General features: G+C 47.2%; 1 protein-coding gene across 6 annotated transcripts in view; it reads left to right on the forward strand.

Moving 5' to 3' along the window:
* The window catches only part of MYO9A (myosin IXA), a 1236948-nt gene that overhangs the window by 811167 nt on the left and 398206 nt on the right, over positions 1–27575 (forward strand). For all 6 annotated transcript variants that reach the window (XM_085643964.1, XM_085643968.1, XM_085643966.1 and 3 more), the window contains 2 exons: positions 19012–19134; positions 19350–19499. In XM_085643964.1, the coding sequence (XP_085500090.1) occupies positions 19012–19134; positions 19350–19499 (273 nt within the window). The remainder of the gene's footprint in view (positions 1–19011; positions 19135–19349; positions 19500–27575) is intronic.

Raw genomic sequence — 27575 nt, forward strand, 5'->3', positions numbered from 1 at the left:
ACAATGTTTGATTTAAAGAAAAGCTGTGGGTTTTAAATGTCATTTACTTGGATTAATTTAGTTAATTGATCGGTTTGATTTTAGTTTTGTTAATATGACTCCCCTCTTATGCTAATCCCCCCACACACACATTTTGGCCTTTGTTCATGTGAAATAAATCACTGTAGCTATTATGCAGCCATGCTGTACCCCTTTACTGATCCAAAAGGCTCTTGTGCTTTTGTCTATTTTCATCTTACCCTTAAAACATGGTTATGATAGATGAAAGATTTTTGTGGAACTTTCTTTAGGAAGTTGAAATGAAAACTGTCCACATTGCATAACAATAAAATATACAAAATACAATATCAGCGTACTCGTCCGTTGTTATATAATAAAGTGTGATGAAGACCACCATTCATATCTATTTATTCTACATAATCATGATAAAATTGGATTCTGCACCTGATTTCGCGGATTCCTATGAGCAGAAAATGATGACAAATGTCCCTCACAATGTACATAGTGCTTCCTAATTATGATTCCTCTCATTAGATTGTCCATTGCTTCTAAGAATGTTATTAATCCCTTACCAGTTGCATATTTGTTCCTTCAAATAATGCTTTGATAGCTGTCCTTACCATCCTAACGGCCATATCGCCATTGTCTTAGCCATTATTCATGAACAGAAGTTGAGTATTTGCAAATGCATTAAGTGAGGGATATGCTCCTTATAGTTTTGCACAACCTGCATCATTGGCATTGGCATTCAAATTCTTTAATGACAGTCTTATTTACGTTGATATCTATAATGTTTGACACGTACTCCTAACGAAGGACAGTTAAGACATGGTTGACATTTTTTTGGAATAGCATATGTCGATTGTTTATCTACACATTACCTATCAAAGAATCTATTGTAAATGAGGGGTAAGGGAAGTTGAATGGTCTGTCATACACCCTCTCAAGCATCAACACAGGAAAATAGTTTGGGCATAACAAAAAGGAATATGTTTGTTACCAACACAGTTTTATTAAAGTCCTTCTAGGCTACTTTTGAGTCCTTCTTAAGGGGAAAATAGATTCCTTTTCTGGAATGCCATACTTTATTTTCCTGTGTTGACAACTTAATGCATCCCGAAAGAATTAACTTTCTCATATTTGATCTTGGTTTTAAATCATATGAAATTTTGCTTTACATTAATTTGATCAAACGATTTGCCAATACATTTCTTGGTCCATGCTCTAGCACAGACGTTTCCTCCCATATATATATAACATTTTAGACTTCCTAGTTTGGCTGATCGTATCCTGTAAATGTTTTTGACAAACAAAGTCCAATTCCAAAGCCAAATTTAGAAAACTGACATCCAGTCGTAAATGGACATAGAAAATGATCATGATACATGAAAGAGAGATTTTAGGCATTGGCCAGTACTTTTGTCCATCCACTCTCTTGGATTTTCTCTACAAAAAAAATAAATCAGAATCCCAGATCATAGGAACTAAAAAAAATAATTTTAGAAACACAGATCATAAGAACTATGCATCTTCAAGTATAAGTTTAGTGCGAAGATCAATTAAGAGGACCTCTTTTTTATGACCTCATCTGTTTCACAGATTTTCAAAATATTACATACACTGACTGGCCTACAACCTGTGGCCAGTGAGGAACCAAAACCCTCTCCCATCGGATGACAATACAAAATCTCCCCATATTCCCCTTCGACACCATCCCCTGAAGCACCAGCCATTCTACTTTCTATTTTTAAGCTACTCAGGTGTTAGACCTCCATTTGGAGGTGAAGGCTCTGACTTGCTAACTGATGTGATGCCTCGTCCATGCCTAGAACATGAACCTGTTCAGCAGTGTGGAAGTGTCTGCAGCACCTTGATATAAAGGGCCAGTTAAATTCTCCAATTTCTGAGGACAGGTATGTCAGGAAGGATGCCCATATTTCTTAAGTCCTTTTTCTTCTTCTAGCTCTAAAATGATTTTCTCCTTTCCCAGAAAGACCAATAATCTGTAAAAGCTTTCTGTAATGTCTGGTGGGTGCTCATTCTCCCAAAGGGCCATGATGGTTTGCCCTGCCGAACATATTGCCAGTCATCATTTTGCCTCTCCTGGAGAACAGTGGAAAGGTTTGCTCATTGGGCCGGAAGCCTAGAAACTGCATCTTAAACATGTTGTCCATCCCACCAATGGGATTGTAACCTAAGGCAGTGTCAGAATAAGTGTGTCAGGCTGTCCCCCCATCTACAACCCTGCCAGCAGGCATTGCATATGCTTGGGTCCCATGCGTGCAGTAAAGCCTAAATGTAATACTAGTATGTCATTTTTTTTTTCTTCGCCTCCCCCGCTGCCTTGGTCATTTTTGTTCCAAACTGAATCCCTTCCTACTCCTTGTGTGAAAACTGTCAGACTATCCACACTTCTCACTTCCTCTGCCCTGATGTTTTATCTTCCTTTGCTGTATGTGTCAGAAGTCTACATCTGTATGAGACAAGCCTCTTATCCACCTCCTTAGTAATTGGCCTTTTCTCAAAAGGGTCATACATAGTCTCATGTGCTACTCACTGCTAAACCCAATAATAGTAGTAACTTTCTTACTGTGGCAGGCCATAGATCTTTTAAAGGCATTCAAGTGATCTTCCTCCTATTCAACAAACTTGTTTCCTACCCTCTGGCACTCTTGTGTTTTTCCATACAACAAAGGACCCTTTTTCAATTTCTGTTGTAGAGTTGGGCTAGTTCAGTATCTCGCTGAACAGAAAAAGAAAAGTTGTGAAACCTGGCTGGATTGCAGTTCTGTTCCACACTGTCATTCTCGGCAAGGAGTAGAGGTGCCAGGCCCTGTTTTGACTTCCAAGCCAGTGAACCTTCCAGATGCTTGCAACTGCTTAACCCATGAAACACTGGTGCTTTTCAGATTCTTCTTGTCCTCTTTCCATCCAAAAACATTTGTGAGCCTCCTGGTAGCTTTCTGTGTTGGGGAGTCCCAAACATCTAATTTTGCTGATTTTTTGTTTTGCATTATACAACTATCAGGCCTCAGTGTCTTCCCTGTCCAAACACTTATTCATTGCTCCTTGGAACTTTTTAAGAACAGTAATGTACTAACAGTGGGATTGTTTGGAAAAGGTGCCATGCTTGTAAATCCTGTCTCATTGTCTTTAAGAGGTGAGCATAGCCAATTTGCAACATCTGGTTGGTGGATAGGACAAACTGTATCCCCAGAAAGGTCACTGATTTTGTAACCCATTAGAAGTGAAACTGTGCTTTAAGACAGCTGCCTGATCATATAGGTCAGATATAATGATAGATTTGGGATATGGCTATGTTGGTCTAAACTCTAAGAATGCTCTGTTTTTCTACTGTTCCTCTGTCAGGACCAGAACGGAGCCTGTTGTACTTTACAGCAATGTCAGGACGTACATTATAAGAAAGTGCATTTCTTTCCTCATCTTAACCCGCTAGATTACATTGTTATTTCTCACTCTCCCAGAAAATAGTAGAAGGAGCAGCACTGTCTGATCCCTTACTGGGTTATAGTCAGCAAGGCAAGGCCTCCGTTAAGCCTGGCTCAGGTGTTTAGGCATTTATAACCACAGTGGACCCATCTCCTAAACAGTTTCACAATCCTGAATACCTTCAGTGTTTCTAAAATGAACTGCTAGTTGACACAGTCAAGTGTCTTTTTTTTTACATCCAGTGACAGCAGCAGGGCTTTCCTCGATGAACTTTTAGCATTGTCAGTAAACTGCTGAATTCTCTTGCTAGTTATATTCACAGTTTCTCCCCGGGACAAAACCAGATTGATATAGGTGTACCAACTGTTCTCCGGTATTGAATCTTTCATAGATTGACATGCTTGTATGTTCCCTGTCGTCATGGTTGGAGTCTCGCGGTAGTTAGAAAGTAGTACTATAAAAGCACAATAGAAACCACCAATGGGAAAGGAAAAACTTTAGCCTTCGTCAGTATCTTTATGTAGGTCCAAACTTTGACCAATCAGAGTCAAGCCCTAGACCCCAACTCCCCAGCAGAGCCGCCAGACCTCAGATTTCTAACCGCACATCGTGTGTAAGGGAGTCTACATGAGCTCTACTCAGTTTGTCAGTGAGTTAACTTTTGAAACTGCTAGAATTCACCTCAAGGTACTGTTTTTTTACAGTCGGCTTCAAGAACCGCCGCTTCCTTCTTCGACATCGCCGCAAGGTAATTGTCGCAGTTTGTCCCCGAGGCCCGGTCCCTTTTGGGGGCGTGGGTTCTCCGCTGGTGGTGTGGCCCCCTGCGTCGCCACCCTATCCGCTGTTCCCCGGCGCGGGGTGACCAGAGCTCAGATGGAGGCCTATGCGGCGGCCTTCTCTTCCTGGGACGTCTGTGGATGCCTCGCCGCATGCGGGACTCCTGCGACGTCGCCGGCGGCTCCGGCGCCGACCGGTTCGGATCCAGGTTCAGAGGATGTGGTGCCGTCGCGGTGCAGCCCTTCGGGGTTCCCTCCGTTGGACCATGGCGCCTCTGCCCCGCCGCAAACCCCCACGGGGGTCCCTATGGTGTCGCGGGAGGTTGCAGGGGCTCGGGGCGTGTCCTCCAGTCCCCCTCTGTCCTCTGGGCAGGCGGTGGCCTTGTCCAAGGCCCAGGTGACTCCGCTCAGGCCCCGGCGACTGCTGGTCCTGGTGGCGCCGCAGGGGCCGGCAAGGGGTCGGGGTGTGTCCCTGGGCCCCTCTCGTCCCTCCATGCAGGCGGCTGCCTCATCAGAGGTCGAGTCGACGCCTTTTCGGCGCTATTCCTTAGCCGCCCCAGCTCCGACCCCCGCCTCGGTCTCCTGCGCCGCGCGTTGTGGCGGAGGTCGTTCCGTCGTCCCGTTCGGCGCTGGTCGACGTTGACCTGACGCCGGTGGCGGACTCTACGGCGCAGGGTCGACGTCGGATCGTTGATTAGTCTTCGGACGCCCCCTCTTCTCCAGAGGTTCGGCGGTTGTTGGTTTCATCGTCTCCGGAGACGGGTCGCTGCGTCGTGGCCTTTTCCCCGGCATCCTCTAAGGACGGCTCTTCGCCGTCACCGCGCCCGCAGTCTTCGCTGGAGGCGCCTCAGGTTCCCCATTCATCGGTCCACCCTCCTCCTTTTCGAGCTTGGCCTTTCCTTCCTCCGGTTGGGCTGGGGGACGTCCGCCTTCGCTTGCAGCTGTCGCCCACGGAGGGACTGCTTTCCCTGCCGCGGGGCCCTACGGAGGCGAGTGCTGCCTTCGCTCGGGCTGTTTCCACGGCTGCAGTAATCTTGCACATGGGCGATCCAGCTGCCCATTTCCCCACGGATCATCTGCTGGAGGTTCTCCATCAGGGCTCTGGTGGACGGGAGCTGCTTCAATTCTCTTTTGGGGGCCTGGGGGCGTCCTGCCACGGGGGACCCGGTGCCCCAGCCTCTTCTGCACTGCCACTGTCCTGCTCCGCATTATCCTGTCTGTCTTTCCCTCCACCCTTCTACCAGGGGCCCTCTTTTACAGACTGCCTTTCCCCCCTTGCGATCGGTGTTGTCTCCCCCAGCACGGGAGGCCCGGTGGTTAGAATCCTGGGGACGCAACATCTTTGCCTCCTCCAGTGCTGCTTTGCGGGCCCTTAATGCTCTGTGTGTGTTGGCCAGGGCCACTTCTTGCTTGTGGGATTCGGTGGAGTCCCTTATGTCTTCTGCTTCTCAGGAGGGTGCCTGCGTTCATCTGCGGCACCATGTGTTGGATGGCCGGGAGCTTCGCTCGGCTCTGGACGTTTCAGAGGTACTTGGTCGTACCATGGCTACTTCGGTGGCCCTTCGTCGCCATGCCTGGCTACGGGATAGTGTTTTCCCTGAGAACATTAGGGAATGGCTGGTTGACCTTCCCTTTGATGGCACTCTGTTGATCCACGCCCCTGCAGATTCTGCCATTCATGGTTTCCTTCGGGGCTTCGTCCTCCTCTTCCTCCTCCTCCCCCTCAGTGACCTGACTGTCAGTCTGTGTTTTGGGAGGTGTTCTCCGTTGTTTTTCCTGGGGCCTTGAAACGGGGAGCCAGGGTTGTGTGTTCTGTACGGTTCCTGTGCCCTTGGGATCCTTTTGTTGGGTCCTTGGTGCTGTTGGCTGCTGTTCCGGCCCCTTGTTGACTTGTGGTTTTGGCTGTTGGTAAGTCTGGTAGGCCCTGAGATTAGGCCTTCTGTGTCTTCTTTGTTGGCTGCTTGGTAAGCCGTCTGTGAGTTTTTTCTGCAGGTCTTTCTGTTTTGTCCTCTGCTTCGGAAATTTTAGTGTGTGCCCCAGTCTGTCTCCCTCACCATAGCGCCTCACAGTGACATATTTTCCAATGAAGTTAGTTTTACGCTTTGCTACTTCCCTGAATTCAGTCAATAGTAAAGTCTGCGGCTAAGTTTGGATGGATTAGGACTCGCAAGTTGTTCAATGTCAAGTGCACTTAGTTGTTGTTCTATGAGAGAAACTGTGCCTCTCAAAGCTTTCAGTACCCCAGAGTGTTTGGAGATGCATACCCCTCTTGTATAGGCTTTAAAAACCTCCCATAGAGTAGCCCATATATTGACCAACGCCTTATTGAGTTCAAAATATGTCAAAATTGCTTCTCGCTGCTCTGCAGAGAATACTGTATCATTTAGAGCCTGTCCCGGGAATCTACATTCTCTTGATACGCTCAGGTCTCGGGATCCGTATCTGAAAGACAGCCGGGGAGTGATCGGAGTATGTTCGAGGTAGATGGAGAGTCGACCTAAACCTGGTTGTCATTTTGTCCAGCCTTGTCCAGGTGTCATACTGGGCTGAGTAATGCATGTATGTTTGGCCTTCCAGACTGCGCAGGCGCCATATGTCTACCAAGCCCACCAAATCACAAAGATCCCTCAGTGAGCGGCGTCGGGGTTTGGTATTGGGCGAGACTGTTGTACTGTCATGTTCCGGAACAAGAAGGAGATTGAAATCTCCGACCATGCAAATGTAGTCTGCGCCTAATTGGAGGAGTAGCGTGTGTAAACCATGAAAAAATTCAGGATCATCAACATTAGGTGCATTTACACAAAGCAGAGCAATTAGTATCCCATTAATATCCCAGTCACCAATGTGTAGTGACCCTCTCCATCATTGTGCACTTTATACAGTTGGAAGGGCAAACGCTTATGTACCAGAATGGCCGTTCCCCTAGAGTACGTGCTGTAGTTAGCAAAGTATCGGTGCACGCCCCAGCTCGAGCAAAAAGTGGTTGGGGAGGTTGGAGACGAATGAGTTTGCTGTAGAAATACGATGTCAGCTTTTTGGCGTTGCAAATAATTTAAAACATGCTTTCCCTTCCTGGTATTATTCAAGCCCCTAAAATTCCTGGTGACCAGATAACCATCTGCAATAGCAGACAACCTACCTTCCATCATCCTTTGCAATATAATATATAGACTGCAAGCATAGAACTATAATTGTACACAGTGATTAGCAGTGAATTAACTCTGTCAGAAAAAAATGTAACCAATCTGCAAAAGCGATCCCCTCCCCCGCACGCCTCCCATCTCTGCATACCCCCTCACAGGGAAACCCCGCATTGATAACTTTGTAATTTGCATCTTGTGAACTACCCGATAAGGCAAAAAACTGCAAAGCAAGATACATCACAGTCTCTGTAACAAACAATACGTGTTATACACTAGGGGTGTGGCAATGCCACGCCAAAACCCAAAAATTGCAATATCTGACAAGATGACTCTTGGACCTCTGCATTATTGTCTTTCTTGTACCTCAACTATACTGTTCCTGCATAAGCGGCCCTTCATTACTCATTGGAGAAAAAGTTCCACACTGGCCACAGATCAACCATGTGGAGGGGAACCCCTTGGCTTCTCGGTGGAGCTGTGTCCGTCACTTCTTTTATAGTCCTTGCAAAATTCCTGTACAGCCTGCGGGGTATCAAAAATGCAAGACCGACCCTCTATATCCCCTCTGAGGCATGCAGAGTAGATCATGCCATATCTGAGACCCAAATGTTGAAGAGTAGCTTTAACTCCAGAATATTTGCACCTAGCCTCTTGCACCGTAGCAGTGAAATCAGGGAAGAGGGACAGCGTGGACCCCTTCCAGGATAAGGACCCAGTTCCCTAGCCAGTCTCAATGCAGTGTCCCTGTCCCGGAAATTTAATAGGCAGGCTATGATGGGTTTCGAAGGGCAGCCTGGGTTGGGCCTTGGCCCCAGGGAGCGTTGGGCACATTCTATCAGAAGAGTAGAGATGAAGGCCTCTTTACCAAAAATGTTTGAGAGCGGAGTCTCAACAACTATATCCATGCGGCCGCTGTTGGTAGGTTCCGGGACCCCAAGAATGCGTATGTTATTGCGCCTGCTTCGCGCCTCTAATTCTTCATTCTTTGTGGCAACGTCTTTGAGGATCCTTTCCATTTTGTCTAGGTGTTTAGTGGATTGGGCCGCCCTGTCCTCTAGGTCAGAAATTCTGCCCTTAGCAGTATCTAGGCGCATGTCGTGGACATCCAATTTGGCTCTCATGGATTCAAGTCTTTTCTCAAGGGCGTTGAAATGGCTGTCTAGTGCCCTAAAGCCGGCACACAGCTCCTGCAATAGTGCACCAGATCCAGCAGGAGCATCACTGGGGTCCGATGCCTCCGTCCCACCTTCAGCCATGACACTGTCAGAATTCGCCGGCTGCTCTGTAGGTTTGGTAAATTGCAGCAACCTTTGTTTTGGGTCTTTTCGACCCATCACTTAGGTCACCGGATTGGATGATCGTTGGGCCGCCTCTTGTATGTGTGCATGACCGTGGGCTCCAGCCAAATCAGTTCTCACTAGCCCACAAGGTAGTTGTGGCCACTAAGTCGGCCCGGGCCAGTATATCTTGATGTGTTAAAATTGTGCCATGGGGCCCCCACTCTCTTCTCCCGCAACGCTGATTCCTGAGCTGTGTGAATTGTGATGTTTCACCACAGGGAGCTCCAGGCACTGGCACCACGTAGTCTGTGGAGTAGTGATAGCAGGTGGGAGCTCAGATTTTTGTGAAGGCCTCGCCCCCCTGGGGATCAGGGTGTTCATATCTCGCAGGAGGCTGTCGGAGTGATTATAGTGGCCGAGCGGCCATATCCACTGGCGCGGCTGTGCACGCGATAGTCATGGGCGCCCCCCTTAAGACTGGCATGATCAGCCGTGTGTTGGCCCCCAGGCTCGCTCGCAGTGGGGGCCTCTGGGTGCTTAACAGGTCTAATACACTGAGGTGGATTGCGGGGTCGAGGCTCACGGGGGGCACAGAGCCCGGGACTCACTCAACTCTGGATCCCCTGAGCTTGCTAAGCGTCCTGTAGTTGGGGAAGCAGCCAAGTTCATAGCGGGGAAGTTCCTTCAGGCGTGTGGCTCATCAACGGGCCGCGCTCGGGTACTTGCGGTGGTATGCATCCCCGTCTGCGATTCTCGTTCCCGTGCTAATGCTGGCGTCGTGGGGCAGCCAAACTGCTCAGCAGACAGCATTAGTCTTCCCTCATGTCGGATGGTTGATGGGCAGTTAGTTATCTGCGGGTAAACGCGCGGATGAGGTAGTATTTCGAGTTAGTCTGGCGGAGCTTCAGTCCCGCCGGCCTTTACGGTCGGCTACCTGGCCCACCCCCTTCTGTAAGATTGTTCAAATCTTTACTGGGGATGCTGTGAGCATGCATCCCATTGATACTGAATTGTTGACTGCACATAAGACCTCTCCAAGAGCAGTTAGACATGCAGTGGATTCAGGCGCAGGGCTCCTTCGAAGACATCATCCTTATATCTCAGGCAATGAAACCGGCTCTGTCATGGTGGGAGAAAGAATGCAATATCTCTCCAGGCCTTGTTTCAAGCAACATATCCCATTTACGTTATGACCGCGGATGCTTGAATGGACGGTTGGGGATTCCAAATCCATAGAAATGGTCCGTTCAAGAAACGCAGTTGCACATCAATCTCTTTGGATTGAGGGCAATTTTTCTGGGAATGCAGGCGTTAATTCCGAGAATCCAAGGCTCCTCTGCTCTTGTAAGAACAGACAACACCACAATGATGTTCTATCTGGCCAAACAAGGGGTACCAGCTCTCACGTTATCGGGCCAAGCCCAGGAAATTTTGAGATGGCTAATTCAGCACAAGCTAACGTTGCAGACAGAATATGTTCCAGGCGTGGACAACAAGTGGGCGGATTCTTTAATCAGAACCAATTCCCAATGTCACGAATGCGAGTTAGATTGGAAGCAGCTGCAGTGAATTTTCAAACTGTGGGGTACTCCAAAACTGGATCTTTTCACGACAGCGAGCAAAAAAAAGTGCAAAAGGTTCGCCAGCAGGTTTCCTCAGGCTAACTCTTGGGGGGACGCTCTGCATATGCTGTGGACTGGGATGTTCGCCTACGTTTTCCCGCCATTTCCCCTCATCCCAAGGGTGCTGGGAAAAATGAAAAAGGAACCATGTCATCTAATTCTCATAGCGCCAGCATGGGCGAAGCAATTTTAGTACCCAGAGCTTCTCCTGTGCTCGATATCTCGTCCCATTCTCTTTCAGTCATTGTCAAATTTGCTGTCCATGGACAACGGCCAGATTGTTCATGCTCAGATAAAATCCCTGAGTTTATCGGCTTGGAACCTCACGACTATGAATTTACAGATCTAGACATCGCTCCAGATTGCAAGTCCATCCTTCAGCCGGCCAGAGCTACTTCCACTAATCGGTCATACACTTCAAAATGGAAGAGAATTTGCTACTGGTGTGTGGAAAAGGATATACATCCTTTACTCTCGGCCTTACCTACTTCATTTAGCAAAGTCAAAATTGGCTCATTCATCAAAGTACAACTGGCTTCAATTTCCAGGTTTCGCAGAAAACCGGAGTAGCCCTCGCTGTGGCCAACGAGAATTGTTAAAGGGCCTTTTCAGAGTTTTTCCACCATTAAAGCGCCCTGCAGTTCCATGGGAGTAAAACACAGTCCTAGCTCAATTGATGAAATCGCCCTTTGAGCCGATCCACAAAGCTGACTTGAAATACGTCTCGTGGAAAACGGCTCTCCTATTGGCCCTCACATTGGCTAGAAGAATCCGTGAGATTCAGGCTTTCACTGTGGCTGAACCTTTTCTTCAGTTCAAGCAGGACAAAGTAATATTGAGAACAAATCCTCACTTTATACCAAAGGTTCCAACTTCTTTTCACTTAAATGAGCCGGTAGTGCTCACAACGTACTTTGGAAATCCTTCCACCCCTGCCGAAAGAGCATAGCATTCTTTAGATGTAAAGCGATGCCTCAAATTCTACATCCATAGAACAAAGACTTTCAGGAAATTGGATCAGCTCTTTGTATCTTTTTTACGTCTCCAGGAAAGGTCAGGCCCTTTGCACATTGGATCTCTTCTGCAATTATATTCTGCTATAACAAAGCTGGATAGCCTCTATCCGCAAAGGTGTCTGCGCACTCCACAAGGAAGATGGCAGCCTCTACAGCCCTTTTTGGCTGGGGTATCACTTCCAGACATTTGTAGAGCGGCAACATGGTCTAACGTGCATATGTTCTCCAAGAACTACTGCCAGGATTCGGCATGGAAAACATATACTGCAGTGGGTCAAGCAGTCCTGAGGCATCTGTTTGCTTGAGGTACATTCCTTTATATCTGTTACCTCTGTTTTATTTTGGTTATTTGGTTTCACAGATTTATATGTTTATAGCCATTTACTTGAATATAATGTTTCATATAGATCTATATGTTTGCGTATGTTTTTAAATGGTATGTTCATTCTCCGTACATACGAAGGTCTTTGCCTAGTTACAGCAATTTAAAGAATGGCACTGCTTACTACTTTGATACAAGCATGTGAATCTATGAAAGATTCAATACTGGAGAAAAAAGAAGTTACTTACCTGTACACTGTGGTTCTCCAGTACTGATATCTTTCATAGATTCACATGTTGCCCTCCATCCTCCACGTCTAGGCTTGCCACTTCTAACTTCATGCTACTTCTTAACCTTAGCACGCTAGTGCGCAAAATCGGATGTCTGGTGGCTCTGCTGGGAAGTTGAGGTCTAGGGCTCGTCTCTGATTGGTCAAAGTTTGGACCAACATAAAGATGATGATGAAGGCTAAAGTTTTTTCCTTTCCCTTTGGTGGTTTCTAATGTACTTTTATAGTACTACTTTCTAACTACAGCGAGACTCCCACCATGACAACGGGGAAGATACAAGCATGTGAATCTATGAAAGATATCAATACTGAAAAACCATAGTGTACAGGTAAGTAACTTGTTTTTTCCCAGACAGGATGCCAAGATCGCCATAAACAACTTTGCATCTATGTTATGGAGAGATATCTGATAGAGACATCTAGCCGCAGATTCCTTAACTTAGAATATCCCCAGGCGTCAGACTGGATCCGGAAAACTTTTTGCAGCAGCACCGCTGCGTGCCAGGGGATGGCACCACACGACCCCACCCTGACGTCGTCCACGGACATGACGTCAGCGAGGTCATTAAAGTCACCCCCGGCGAGCTGATGTCAGTTTCCTTCTTTTCCGCGTACAACGCGGATCCGGAGTAAGCGGTTTCTCTGGCCTTCGGGCTTTAAAACTTGTAACTCCTGTTCGCGGCAAATGTCTGTGACGGACCCACACCTTATCTGTATGTGGTGTATGGGCGAACACCATGACTTGATGGACTGCGACGCCTGCCAACACCTGAAGCCGAAGTCCCGGCGGGAGCGAAGGATGAAGCGGCTCGTCTTTCCCGGTCAGCGTCATCTCTGCCTCCTGGTGGCAGGTTCCTCTGGCAGTGGGTTCCATTTGCTCCGTCGGTCGCCCTCTGGTTCCCAGGTGCGTTGTTCCCCTCGCTCGGGTAAGTCAAGGCGCATGTCGCCGAGGTCCTCGACCTCACTCCCTTCTGTTGTCGGGGGCACTAGTTCCCGGAATCCTCCGGACGTGCGTCCCCAGGAGTCGCCCCTTCTTTATCCACCTTATCCTGGCGCGGGGGCGACTCGGACTCCGATGGAGGCCTATGCCGAGGCCTCCCTTGGGTCCCCTCCTCTCCCTGGGGTGTCATCGGAGCCTCCGCTATGTGCGGGGCCCCCGGCGCTGACTGTGCCCCTTGCCTCTAGGGATGATGGAGATATGGCGTTGTCAGGGCGTGGCCCGGCTAGGTCCCCCTGTTCGACCCATAGCCCCCTGTCGCACCGCATAGCCCAGTGGGGCTCCCTGTAGCATCGCAGGTGGTTGCTGGTGCTCGCAGCTTGGCTCCGAGCCCACCTTGGCCTTCTGGACAGGAGGCTGCCTTCTTGGAGGCCGAGCCGGTGCCGGTTCGGCGCCAAAGCATTGCCTCCCCGGCTCCGGCTCCGTCCCTTACTTCAGGGTCGGAGCCTGTTGTGGTGGAGGCGGGGTTGGCGCTAGTCCGGCGCCGTAGACTTGCATCTCCTGCTCCGACTCCATTCCTTCCTTTGGAGTCGGAGACTGTTTGGGTTGAGGCTGAGTCAGCGCCGGTCTGGCGTCATAGGCTTTCCTCCCCTGCTCCGGCGCAGTCCCCTTCTTCTTCGGAAGCGGAACTCTTCGTGGTTGAGGCCGAGTCTGTGCCGGATGGGGCAGGGTCAGCCCCGGCCGAAGTCGCCCAGGCACCACCCCGACGCAGGATTATTGACTCGTCTCCAGAGGCTTCCGGGGGGAGTTCGGCATCGCCTCAACGCTCAGCAATGCCGAATCTGTCCTTGCTTCTCCCCCCTTTGGAGTTTGTGGCCCCGCCGGACTCCCCGCCTCCTCAGGAGCCCCATCAGGACCCTCATTTGTCAATGGGGCTTCCTTCTTTTGTGCATTGGTCGCATCCTCAGTTCCTTGGTCAACCTCCTTGGGGTGGGAGGCTTAGCTTACAGCCCTCACCCACAGATGAGTTGTTGACCCCTCCTCGGAAGGCTACCGAGGCCGGTGCGGCGTTCATTAGGGTTGTCTCCTTGGCCACTCTTGTTCTGAGCATGCCCCCTCTCTCGGTTCCCCTGCCAGTTGATCCTCTGCTGGATGTCCTCCACCAGGATTCAGGGACTTTAGAGCCGCTTCAACCTTCCGAAGCTTCTCTTTATGATGCCCAGTTTCCAGTGATCCGGCGGCTCGTTCTATTTGTTCACCCAGACGTTCAGGGGTTTGTCCTGCAAACTGCTTTCCCTTCCTTGCCTCGGCTGTTGCTTCCTCCCCACCGGGAGTCCAGATGGCTGGAGTCGTGTGGCCATAACATTTTCGCCTCCACTATCGCAGCTCTTCGATCACTAAATACAGTGTGTGTCTTGGCTCGGGCTACTTCTGCCCTTTGGGCCTCTGCCGAGTCTCTTCTAAAGGCCACTTCTGAGGGCGCTTGTGTTGACCTCCTTCCTCTTCTCCGTGATGGTCGTGATTTGGCAGAATTTACAATCCGCTCGGCCTTGGATACTGCAGATTCCCTAGGCCGTGCTATGGCTGGTTCGGTGGCCCTACGGCGCCATGCTTGGTTGCGGGATGGCGTCTTTCCAGAGAATATCTGGGAACGCCTTGTGGACCTACCCTTTGATGGGGTCCTTTTGTTTGATGCCCACGCCGATTTGGCTGTTTAGCGCCTCCTTGCGGGATTTCGTCCTCTCCCATAGGTCTATATTTCAAAGGTTTCCATTTCACATGATCTGGGGTGGTTGCCCTATTATTTGGCGTCTACCAGTTGCACTATGCGTTTTTTAGGCTGGCGGTAAGTCTTCTGTGGCGGTGTTCCACAGATTGTTTGGGTTCTGTCCTCTGATTGTGGTTTGCCCTAAGAGGTGTTCCCCCATGGTTCTTGGGGATGTGCCATACTCCAAGTGGAGTACCTGTATGCTATTGTATAGCTCTGCTATGCGTCACGCGGGCATGGAGGCCCCTTTGTGCTGTCTACGTCCAATGATGCCCTTGTCTTACCGTTGCACGGTGTTCGGTGTTGTGCCTTTGGCGCTATCTCCTTTATGCCATGGGTCTCGCCTTGTTTGAGCCTTGCATATGGGCCTCATTCTCCTCTTTTGGAGGTTTTCAATGTATTTCAACACGCTTCAAAACGCGGCTACCTCCTGCCACAGGGGCACTAAGTGGGTTCCTCCTATGGCACCCGTAGTTGCGTGGTTGTAGCTCGCCCCCCCTTGCTCTCCACCTCTCTTCGCTACTGCGAAGTATGGTCCTACATCTCGGTGTTTCAAAGAGCAAGTCAGTGCTTGTACTCAACTTGCCCTCGTTCTGCATGGCGGTGTCTTTTCTAGCACCTTTAAGTGCACTTCAGTGTCTTTTCCATCTTCGGCACTAAGGGTTCCTTGCGTTCCACTCCCTGGGATGGTCCACCCGCTTCATGATGCTTCTTTCTTGGCCTATACTAAACAGTTCCACTCTTCTGTAGGGGGTGGATTTCCCCCTCACAGTCGGAGGAAGTGGTCTGGAGATCTAGGGTTCTTCTCAACAGTTATGCGTGTTCCTATTCACAGCTCCTATTGGCACTTTCGGTGCCTCTGCGGCCACTCCCTTTGGATGTGTCTTTTTTACTGGTCGTCACCCTACTCTGTCTCCTGTGCCTGCGGGACAGCTCCTCTGATGCAGGTTGTCCCAGGTGCTGCACCCTACTTCTCTGTATTTCGTGGGTCAGTTCTCACCTCGACCTTCAAGCTCCCTGTTTGGGCAGTTCCATGCTCATTTTAGCTTTCGCCATGGCTGTCTGTTCTGTGCATATTTTAGTTGTGGTTCGCTTCAGCGTGCTTCACAGTGAAACTATTCGCCCCTGTCATGCCTTTTTGTGACTAGGTGTGCACTTGGCGTGTCTTTGTTCCCGCCTGCTCTTGTAAAATGTTGCTCAGTTCCTCCCTCTGCCCTTCGCTTCCAGCCTGTGGCCTCTCCGGCCTCCCTTGCGTGGGCTGGCCTGGTATAGTCTGGTTACATTTCTTCTTGTTTTCCTCTAGCTTTCGTTGGTGTTCACTTAATGCACCATTGAGCTGGGAGTAGTCCTTCTCCCTCCTTCGTTCTGGACTCTCTCTTTTGTTCTGGAATATGGCTAGTGCTGTTTATACATCTCATACTCTTACGGGTATAGTGTCGCGCAATTCTGGCAGTTTGGGATGTCTTGTCTTTTGCTCTTTCGGGCCACTTGTGTTGCTGTCTGGCTGTTCCACCACAGCCTTCCCCATTGTCTGTCACTCTGTTGCCGGCACGGTGCTTCGGGCACTTTCTGTTGTTCTGTCGCAGACCCACCTCCCCCCTGGGGGTATGGCTGTGGTATCTATTCTAAGTTGGGGAATCTGCGGCTAGATGTCTCTATCAGATGTACGAGTTACTTACCTTCGGTAACGGAGTATCTGGTAAATACGATGTCTAGCCGCAGATTCCTTGACGCCCACCCATCCTCCCCATTCTGCGAGGACCTTGCCAGGTGGGTTTCTCCACTTTGCCTCCTTTCAGTTGCCATTGGTTTTCTTTCAGGGTGCTCACATTGTTGTGCCCTCTTTAAGAATTTCCATATGCGACTGCCTCCCTCCAGGTGGCTTCTTTTCTTTCACCTTGATCAGCAGATTCTTCTTCTTCTTCTCCTGTTGCTTCCCTCCCTTCCACCTTCTTTATTGAGTCAGGACTCTCGTCTCTTCTATAGTCGCCTTCTTTGGGGATCTGCTGGGCTATGTTTCGTCCTTCCCTTGCTATAGGGGAATACCATTCTTTTCATACCTTCTCGCAGTAGACTGTTGTTCTTCCTGTGTCCTGTCCTTGTTGGTCAGCACAGTTCTACATGGTAATAACAATCTATCTTGCCTATTGGGATTTCTACCCTTGTTACTCCACCTTTGGAGAGGGTCCATTCTTCGCTTTTTGGGGTTTTTTTTCTCAGAGCTTTGTTCTGCCTTTACTTCTTCTCGTATATGTAGACAGTGTCTGATACTGTCTTTTATGATGGTGTATTGCACCATCCGCATTCTTTCTTTTACGGATTTTTCATCCTTCGCACACTGTTCCCATACTTTCACAGTTTTGTTGGTGGCTCCGCGTTGTGCTGCGGAAAATTTTCTCCGAAGACAACTGACGTCAGCGCGCCGGGAGGGACTTATATGACCTCACTGACGTCACGTCTGTGGACGATGTCAGGGTGGGGTCGTGTGGTGCCGTCCCCCGGCGCGCAGAGGTGCTGCTGCAAAAAGTTTTCTGGATCCAGTCTGACGCCTGGGGATATTCTAAGTTAAGGAATCTGCGGCTAGACAACATCTCTACCAGATACACCATTACCGAAGGCAAGTAACTCGTACATCTGCCTCGTATAGGTGCACAACATTGGGTCTCTGCCAGTTTTAGGGATGACAACGATATGAGCCTCTAACATAGAATCTAAGATGATTACAATCTTAAACTAAGTGTTATACAGTTGTCAGTTGGGGCAAAAAGCTATTGCTGAATTTCTTGTACAATAGTGAGATTAGCCTGTTCTGACCCAGGGATTTGCCAGGTTTAAGCCTAGCGATGCCTGATATAACCTCCATTAGCTTGATGGGTTGGTCTAGTATTTTGTCCGGCTCAGCCGTAACACAAGGCAGGTTAGTGGCCTCCCAACTATGTTTCAATTCAAGTTGGAGTTGTGTCCTCTACGTTTTACATATTTACATTGATCTCCACAAAAACTCGCAGGATTTCACTGTTGTCTGTCTGCAAAGTCCCTTTCTGATAGAAACCTCTAACCGCAGATTCCTCACCTTAGAATATTCACCAGGTGTCATACTAGATCCAGAAAATCTTGAGCAGTACCTCTGCAACTTTGTTGCCTCCATCGTATTTCTGCTTCGTTCTAAGCAAAGCTACTCAGCCTAATCTATGTCCAGCATCCACCCTGTGGTGCTAACAACATCCTAAACATTTGATCCGCTCCTGTCTGTTTATGAACTGCCTGAAGTTTCAGAAAGTATGCTTTTTGTTTCTTATTCTGCTGTTTGCGGTCTCTTTTCTGTTTTGCTGAGGCCTTTATGATAAGCAGTTTACTCTTATGTGCCTGCATTGTTCACTGCCTTTTTACCTTTAATGTCTTTAATGTGTATAAATCCATTCCTATTTATTTTAAAACATTCAAGTGGACCATTTGGTCCAATAATACCACGAAGTCCTCATACGAGTGCCCTTGGTCACTCACAGGACCCACTAATTTCCATTCAAATTTACAATAACTTTTACTTCCAATTACAATGGTTCAATATATTAGCATTGACTACCACGTTGTACTCTACCAAGTTGTAGCCTTCTAACCTGACTTGGGATATTGTAATTCAGTTGCTCTGTCCAGATCATCTGTAATCTGTATATTAAATTATATTTTGATTTGTTGATTTCTTAACTTAGGAAGGAAGAAATCCTATATCAGCACTGTATAGATTGAACAGGCTTGGGGCAAGCATATCTAGCACACACCTACTGAGAAGCTAACTTCTTTCTATTTGTGCTCCCATTCTTTTAAACAAGTTTACATTAAAAAAATGACTGTTGACCATCTTGAAGTGGTAAATTTAACTTTATAAAACAAAAAAGCCAAAATGGGCTCTGTTGTATAGAAATGCATGAGCATGTACGGACAGCTGTGGTGGAATGCCTTTTCCTTATGAGAGTAAAGCATTTCAACATGGCCTCCATGCATCTGCATGCATGGTGATGCATTGATGAAAATGATGGGATGGTTTTTCTCATAAAGTAAAAGAAAGCCTTTTCCAAGATGGCTTCCTGCGTGTGTATGGGCATGCATACATGTTACAACTCAACTGCAGTCATTTTCAACATTTCTTGTTCTATTTTTGCCATGACAAAGCAAACAAGCATTGGCAAAACAGGTAGCTTGTTATTAACATTTTAAAGGCTGGATTCATTGATTGAGCTAATGCTATTTGCTTTTCCATTGGAGACCCCATTTTTTCATTAACACTGTTGAAAAATAAAAAGGGATTTTGCTAGGCTACTCTGTTCTCTCAAAACACTTGGCCTCTCATGTTGTACCTGAACTAAACCTGGCTTCTATTCATTAACAGAGCAATATTCTAATGTTTCAGGACTTTGTGGACCATTTTCACGTTTTGTTGAGCCGACAAGTTCTCCCTACTAAACCTAACATCCAGGATTTCTTCTGGAAAGCAAAGCATAGTCCAGACGATTACCAAGTTGGGAAAACCATGGTATGTGTTTCACATTTCACTGTATGTGAAGATGTTGGGTTTATAATATGCGCCCTAATGTTTCTCAGGGTAATGCCTGTTTATATTAGGAGGTTAAAGCCATTACATGTGGGCAAAAGCTCAGAGTGGGTGCAAATAAATTAAACTTTAAGGAGACAACGTGAACAAACAATTAACTGTTGTGTTTCTCACTACCTTTTGGTAAATATTTACAGGTCTTTATGAAGGAGAAGGAACGTCAGCGACTACAGGAAATGCTGCACCAGGAAGTCTTACAACGCATCACTCTTCTCCAGCGGTGGTTCAGAGCCAAGCTATACCGCAGGCATTTCTTAACTATGAGGCAGGCAGCCCTGATCATACAGGTACTAAATAGTGCAACTGTTATTTTTAGTGTGTAATTTGTGTTACGACCTTAATGGCTTATATATCCAGTGCCCAATATTGAATAGACAAGAATTGGTTGGAGCTGAATAAACCCTATTTTAAAAATCAAAACTGTAAAAATTACCCTGTTTAATTTATTTGTTGTATTTACATACATGAAGCACCACATAAGAGGTGGGCCGACATTATCCATGGTCCCAACCATGGGGGTTGAGGTCTTTTACTCTTAGGGCCTAACTTACTATAGTTCCTAAGCAACTGGGCCAAGTAACCCCTCAGCACTTGAGACTAAACAGTAGCGTGGGTCAGGCAGTCCAAGGCTTTTCAGGGAAGGTAGATGCAGGGGGTGAGCTGAGGATCAGAACTCAAAATACATTCAACAGACACAAACTCTACACGCAATCCTCTTAAGTTATGGCACTAGTGTTCAGTAGGCAGGTCCCTGAGCCTCACTTCCCTCTCACTAATGGTAGTGGTTATTCCCCCTAGGCCTCATTCAGATTAAGTAGTAATCTCAGGAGTCCCACTCTGATTCTTCCATAGTCTAAACTGTTCCAGCTACTGAAGCGCTATGTGTCACAACAAGCTCCCACAGGTCCTCCGCCCCTGTTATCAGTCTTACAGCTTCTGAGGGGTTGCTCTACTGGAGACTGTGAGCGTTTCACTCTCATATGTTGCAGAGAACTGAAGCGGCTGTTGACAGTGAGTAGCACTTGTGGCTCTGCAGGGGCATCAGCTGGTCGTCCACAGCTCATCCTCCGATGAGATCGACAGTTCCTCTGATTTGTCTCACAGGTTGGGAAGGGCGATCACTCTGGTTCCGATCCTCAGTCTGGGCTCGGCACACACAATTTTGTAACTAATTTGTTTTGTTATGCGCAGTAGTCAAGGTTTGCTCTGGTATGAATGCACAGTGGTGGCTTTTCATGACCCTCTTCCTCACAAAACAAAAGCAATTGTCTGGCTGTTCATGTTTTGTCACAGAGGTAGAGAAGTACCGAATGCATTTTGTAACATTAGTATGTCTGCAAGTTTAAAAATATTTTAAAAGTACTTAAATTCCTGGGGAGCTGTGTTTCAGAAATGAGCATTTAGTTTGCCTAGATATCAATTTGAGAGAGACTTGAACTATTTAATGTCAAACGGTATATCCTAACTTGACACATTTACTAAAATGTGTATATCTCTTAACAGTTGACTCATAAACAGACAAAAAAAGTATTTGGTTCAAGGTTGATGCTACTGACCTGAATTTCAGTGTGGCTTTTGTGATGTGCACCTGTTACGTGTAATCCTTTCCCCAATATCAGGAGACAGATGTCATAGTTACATGTGATCAGAAGAGCATTGTATTTCATTTCTAATTTAGCTGTCTTCGTGCTGCAGTATGATCTGCAGCCGGAGTAGTAGTCATACAGAATGTGGTCGGTGTTGATTTGATTCTGATGTTGTATCTACTTAGGCAGTAGGTTTGGGGGGAGTTGAAGTCAGTGAGGTCTGCAAGAGACTTGTTTGGAGGATGACCATTGTGTGATGCAGCTCAAAGGAGTGGGAGTCAGAGTAGAAGCAGGCTTGTTGTTGATGTGCTGAAACCATTTTTTGGATTCATTGGAGAAGAGGTTGATGGCCTTGGTGGAGCAATCAGCGGATGGATGCAGTGTGCGATTATCTAATGGTGCTGGCATAGGACTTGACAGGGTTGTACTTTTCTCCCATATTTTTTTCTGTCTGTGAATGGTACATTTGTTGTTGAAGTCTTTGTAGTACCAGGCTTCTGAAAGGATCAGCTTGCCGCTACGTGTCTAAGATGGAGCGTGGGTGCTCACATGGCTTTTCTGAAATGTGTTGAAGTCATTTAGAAGGTGTTGATGTCTGATATTGAGGTGGTAGCACGAGAGGTGAGTTTGAGCTTTAGACTGCCATTTGGGAAGTCTTTGAAGAATCTGAGGTTTTCTTGATGATTCTCTGGGTTGACCTTGGTGCGTTGCTTGGATGCTGAGTAGGGTAATTGGCATATTGAGGTGGATGATCCATTTCAAGGATATGAATGTTTTTATTTAATGGTTGGTGATATAGAGAAGACTAGGTCACGAATGGGGCCTTTGGAGTGTCTTAGTTGTGTGATAATGCTGTAGTGATGAAGAGGAAACACCTCTATGAAGTCCTTGTTAGTGGAGGCCTGTAGAGAGGTGGACTCAGTTGTGTATAGTGGGCATTAGCACATGAGGAGCTCCATGGAATTTCAATTGTCTAGAACTCAGAACGACTTATGGATGACAGCGATGCTTCCTCTCTCCTTATGTGCACCGTATGAACACTGGATGTTGTAGTTGGTAAAAGAAAAACAAAGAAAAACTACGATGTGTGGGAATGTGGAGGTTAGCAATATTTCTATGGTGAACGGTGTGTTGAACGTATGATTGATGAAGAGGTCTGAGATTTTCAGAGCATTGAGTACTGCAGAGTGTGTGCTATAGAACATGAGTTGGGGTAGTGGTTGCTAGTTTGAATGTGGTGGTTAGTGGGATGTGTATGGGGTTGGGTCTGTGAGTGTTGTGAGGTGGTGTGTGTGTTTAGTGATCCCAGTGTGGGAATGATTAAGGCGTAAATAGTGAGGGGGGCTAGACAAAGCACATGGTGAGAACTTTCCTAGCTCTAAAAAGTTACTCTTTTCTCTCTGGATGGGCATTTGCAGTGAGTGAGACACTCTGAAGAGTCCAGTGAAGTAGGGGAGGATACAAGAGGTTTCAGGTGGTGATTAGTAATATCACTTAATGTAGATACTGAAAACCATAGTGATTTCACTTTTAGAGATGGATTCTGTAAACTTCAGTGATGCCACTTTGTGCAGAGTGAATGTTGTGCAGTCACCTCCGCTTCTCTGCATTCTATTTTTAAAGTTTTTTTTGGCAGAAACCCATCAAGATCATTTATTGTAGAGATGGATGCCGAGTACTGTTCTGATGTCACCTCCTGTAGAGATGAATACTATAAAATGACAGGCCTCTCGTCTGCTCACATGGTTGCCCTGTTGCAGACTCAAAACCTGGTTTTCATTTAGCACGCATTCCTCATGCTTAAACTCCTGAGATGCTGTAAGGCCTAACTGCTACCATGTGATCAAAACTTCATACTGTCTAATTCTTTCAACCTTGCTCACAAACTATTACCATTGATAGTTCCCTAGTGTGGTAAGATGTGGTCTGTTGGCCCTTCTCCACTACCCTGCCTCTCTCTCCCGCCTCAGAACCTTGCTTTTTCCCTCTTTTTTAAGCCATAGTTCCTTATGCCTAATTCCTGAGAAGCTCCTACCTTGACTCTTTGAATCCCTGTAGGTTACCTGATGGAATCCACCTTAATCTTGTCATTTTTGATATTCTATACTTGAATTCATGTGGATGGATGTAGCTGTCTAGGATGACCACAATTAAGGAGGGAGATATCAAATGGCTAATGTGGATAGCTGTAGCTGTCTAGATTTACCACCAATATGAAGATAGGTTCTATGAGCTGTCCCTTGCTTCATTTTCTGTTGAACTCCTCACCAGTGCTGGAGGCATGCTGCTAGTATAGATAGGAATCTTCTCTCCACCCAACACCATCTCAAAATAACTATTGTTGATCTGCTAACTTGACCTTGGGGCTATGCCATTGTGGAGGTCCCCTTCCACTCAACAATATTTCAACTGCGATGCTTCACGTAGCCACATTCACTATTAGTTACCAAAATACTCATGTTTTTGTGTCTGATGACATAAAATATTAGTACACGCCTGCTCTGACCAGTCTCCTATTGAACTGTATTTTTATTTTAGATATTTTCTTAGCAGTGGTACTTGGAATGCTATCTTAAATGTAGAATATTTGTAGATGGAATTTAATGCTATATGTCTTGGAAATATTGATCACTCATTCAGCATTCATGGTCAGTTATCTGTTGCTCCATGAGCCTGGTCATTTAAATAAAAAAAATAAAAAAATGCACCCAGACTTGTTAGGATGGTCTGTTCCAACCCCATTATTTGAAACTATTTACATTTTAGACTCCTAAATTGTCTACCAAATGCACCTCTGTTTTTGCTTTGTTGAGTGCACACTACACTGTTTAATTTGATCAAGTTGGAAATTTACCATTTGAGTGTAGTCTATTAAAGAGAATGAATTGGGTACAGTGTGAGATGGATCACTGCTTGTAGCTGATCAAAGAAAGCCAATGTATTAGAATTACATTAAACAAACCGATTCATATCAATCAATTGATTAAAGAACTAGCTAAGGAATGAAAGCAATTCTATACTGCCTTTTTGTAAACGTCTATGGGTAATGGGTCTATCACTCCAAATTTTAGGTCGAAGCCTACCAGACAGCATAGCTGTCTGGTCTGCTAAAGACATCTTGGGGACATTCAGAAAGCTGATCTAGGAATGTATTCCCGCCCGTTGCTTACCATTGGCTTTGTGGTTTGTAACTCTCATTTTCTGGTTTTCTTTTTGCTGGCTTTATTTGCTTAAAGCTGCCCAGCTTGAGTCCCTCCCTCCTTTGCCCAAACCATGTTTACTGTATTCTTCCACTTACCCACTTTCTGTAAACAGGCCTTTATATCTTATTCTTATCCAGTATTGGGGTATCTTTCATAGATTCACATGCCTGAATCATTCCCCGTCGCCGAGGCGGGAGTCTCGGTAGATAAAAAAGTAGTGCCAAAAAATAATTAGTAGTAGTAGTAGGCCCAAAGAAAGAAGGCCCTGAGGCCTATATCTTAGAAGCCTATCTACTTCATTATGTAAAATAACCCAAGAATTGGTAGCAACCAATCAGACATCAGCACCCTTCTAGAACCCTCTCAGCAGAGCCAGCTCTCCTCAGATTTTCACCGCACGTCGTGTGGAAGGGAGTCTCCCTGAGTGCCTACTCAGTTTCTTCTTTTCTTCAGTCATGTCTGACAAAAAAGCTTTGTTTAGACCCTGCAGTACCTGTGATAAGAAGAGGGTCCATGTAGACGACCAGCATGAGGAGTGTATTTATTGTCTACATCCTAAGCATGTTGCTAAGGATTGTAGAATTTGCCGGACTTTCCCTCCTAAGTCCTTAAGGGACAGAGAGGCAAGAGTATTGTTATGGTTGAAATCTTCCTCGGCTGAGGAGGATGACAGGGCCTCGACATCTAGCAAGAGAGCTAGATCAATTGATAGTTCTTCCAGTAAAGGGAGAAAACATCATAAGGCCTCTCATGTAACTTCTGACCATTCACAGAAGTCACAAGACTCTGACAGATCCAAGAAGTCTTCAACTACAAAAACCGTGAGTAAATCTCAGGTTAAGACTTTGTCAGTGGGATCATCTTATACTATCTCTGTGACTTCTGCTGCTCCTCTGTCGACGGCTACAGTCTCCACTACTTCGATATCGTCACCTATTATGTCTCCTAGGACGTCTAAGACTCCGTCGACAGTTGCGTCGACGTCGAGCTTGAAGGAAGTTCTGTCAACATCGTCGATGACAACATCGACGACGAAAACCCCGTCGACGACGAAGACCACGTCGACGACGACGAAAACCCCGTCGAGGACGAAGACCCCGTCGAGGACGAAGACCCCGTCGACGTCGAAGACCCCGTCGACGTCGAAGACCCCGTCGACGTCGAAGACCCCGTCGACATCGAAGACCCCGTCGACGACGAAGGCCCCGTCGACGACGAAGGCCCCGTCGACGACGAAGGCCCCGTCGACGACGAAGACCCCGTCGACGACGACTATTCCGTCGACGGCGAAGACATCGTCGACGATGACGATCCCGTCGACGGCGAAGACCCCGTCGACGACGACGATTCCGTCGACGGCGAAGACCCCGTCGACGACGACGATTCCGTCGACGGCGAAGACCTCGTCGACGATGACGATCCCGTCGACGGCGAAGACCTCGTCGACGATGCTCCCGTCGACGACGATGACAATCCCGTCGACGATGACAATCCCTTCGACGCCTCAAAAGACAGCAAGTCCGTCGATGAGGGGAAGCCCGTCGACGAGAGGTTTCCTTAAAGCGATTCCACCAACTACCCATGTTACGCCTATTGCGTACACGCATATTCAGCTATAAACTTTTCATAAACAGGATTACAGCAATATTTCTCCTTTACTGCCTTCGCATATCCTGGACTCATATACGGAAGGTGATGATTTTGAAGAGGAGGATGATGAGGGTCCTTTCGGGATAGCTAGGCACCCCTCGGAGTTGCATATTAAGTGTCAAGAGGTGGATGAGGAGGATGACTATCATGAGCATGCGTACCAGGAAGGCCTTGCTGCACCAGTTTACAGGCATCCCTCAAGGGATTGGGATCGTAGAGAATCGAGTCACCTCCCACCTACACTGATTCAGGACCTTCAGGCCATGCTGGCGGATTACCGCCAACGCTTTCCTCCACAACAACCTCTTCCTAATTTACAACCGACGGAAGAGTCACACACGGACATTCCAAATTCGCCGCTTCACCCTGCTGGTTCGGGGACACAATCGCACCATGATACCATTTCCTCTGATGAGGAAGATATCGAAGAAGGTGAAGTACCGGATAAAGACACCACTCTGGATCCTTGGGATGATTACATTATTCCCATGCCTTCTCCACCTATTCCGCAGCCATCGGATTCTCCTCCAGAGGATATAGGTGGCTTTCGCAATTTAATGCAACGTGCAGCTGTCAGGTTTCAACTACCAGTCACTGTGGAGCATACGGATTGTTTCCTCCATGACTTTAAAGAGGAGCAAAGGAAAATTACCAGAGCAATTCCCATCATCGATTTTATTTGGAATGAGGGGTTAAAAATTATGAAGACACCTGCTTCTGTACCTGCGGTCCTCCCTCGTATTGATAAGAAATATCCTCCAGAGACGCCCTCCTGTCTAATCGGTCATCCCCGACCAGATTCCGTTATATCCCAAGCTGCTCAACAAAAGTCCAAAAATCCGGCTATGCCGATATCAACGCCGCCGGATAGGGAAGGGCGAAGATTGGATCTGATCGGCAAGAAGTTCTCTACGATGGCGGCAACTTCTATCAAAGCTGCAAACTCCTTGGCCATTCTTGGTCGCTATGACCGCCAGATGTGGTCAGAATTCTCTGAATTTATAGACCTCATTCCTGAAGATCGTCAACAAGAGGCAAGGAAAATACTTCAAGAGGGAGAACGAGCCGCATCAGAGATCATAGACTGTGCTCTGGATATTGCAAATACCAACTTTAGGCAACTTGCAGGGGCTGCAGTTCTTAGGCGTCAAGGATGGCTTAAAGCAACATCTTTTAGGCCAGAGGTTCAAGCCAAAATCATTGATATGGCCTATGATGGAGAATCCTTGTTTGGGAAGCATATAGACGAGGCCCTCTTAGCGATCAAGACTGATACGGATACAGCTAAGTCACTAGCTGCTCTCCAATACAAACGGGGATCTTTCCGTGGTGCAAGAGGTCGAGGCTTTGTATCAAGGGGAAATTATCAAAATCAGCAAAACAGACAATATCAGTCTCAATATAGACAGCCTTATGGACGATCGTCATACAGGCAATCTTCCTCGAATAGTTTCTCTCGTCAGGGAGGTAGAAGGCGATCGAACAATCAGGGTCGCGACGCCAACAAGAAGCAATGATTTACGCTGGACGCCAGTCATCCCTCCTTCCCTCCTAGTGGGAGCAAAGATAACAACTTTTGCACACAATTGGGAGGAGATCACCTCGGATCGTTGGGTCATCGACCTAGTCAGAAACAGTCACACCCTGGAGTTCTCAAAACAACCTCCTACTGCCCCGCCCAGGGGTCCCCCTCCCCCTCGTCTTCACTTATTGTTCAAAGAAGCTTTAATAATGCTCTGCAAGAACGCAATAGAGAAAGTTCCTTCGCCCCAGAAGGGAACCGGGTTCTATTCTCGATTTTTCCTCATAAAGAAAAAGTCAGGGGAGTGGCGCCCGATTCTGGATCTCCGCAAGCTCAACAAATTTCTAAAGAAGCAGAGTTTTCGGATGGTTACACTGGCCGAAGTTTTGAGCTGCCTAAACA

Source organism: Triturus cristatus, chromosome 3_1, assembly GCF_964204655.1.
Source record: "Triturus cristatus chromosome 3_1, aTriCri1.1, whole genome shotgun sequence".
NCBI lineage: Eukaryota > Metazoa > Chordata > Amphibia > Caudata > Salamandridae > Triturus > Triturus cristatus.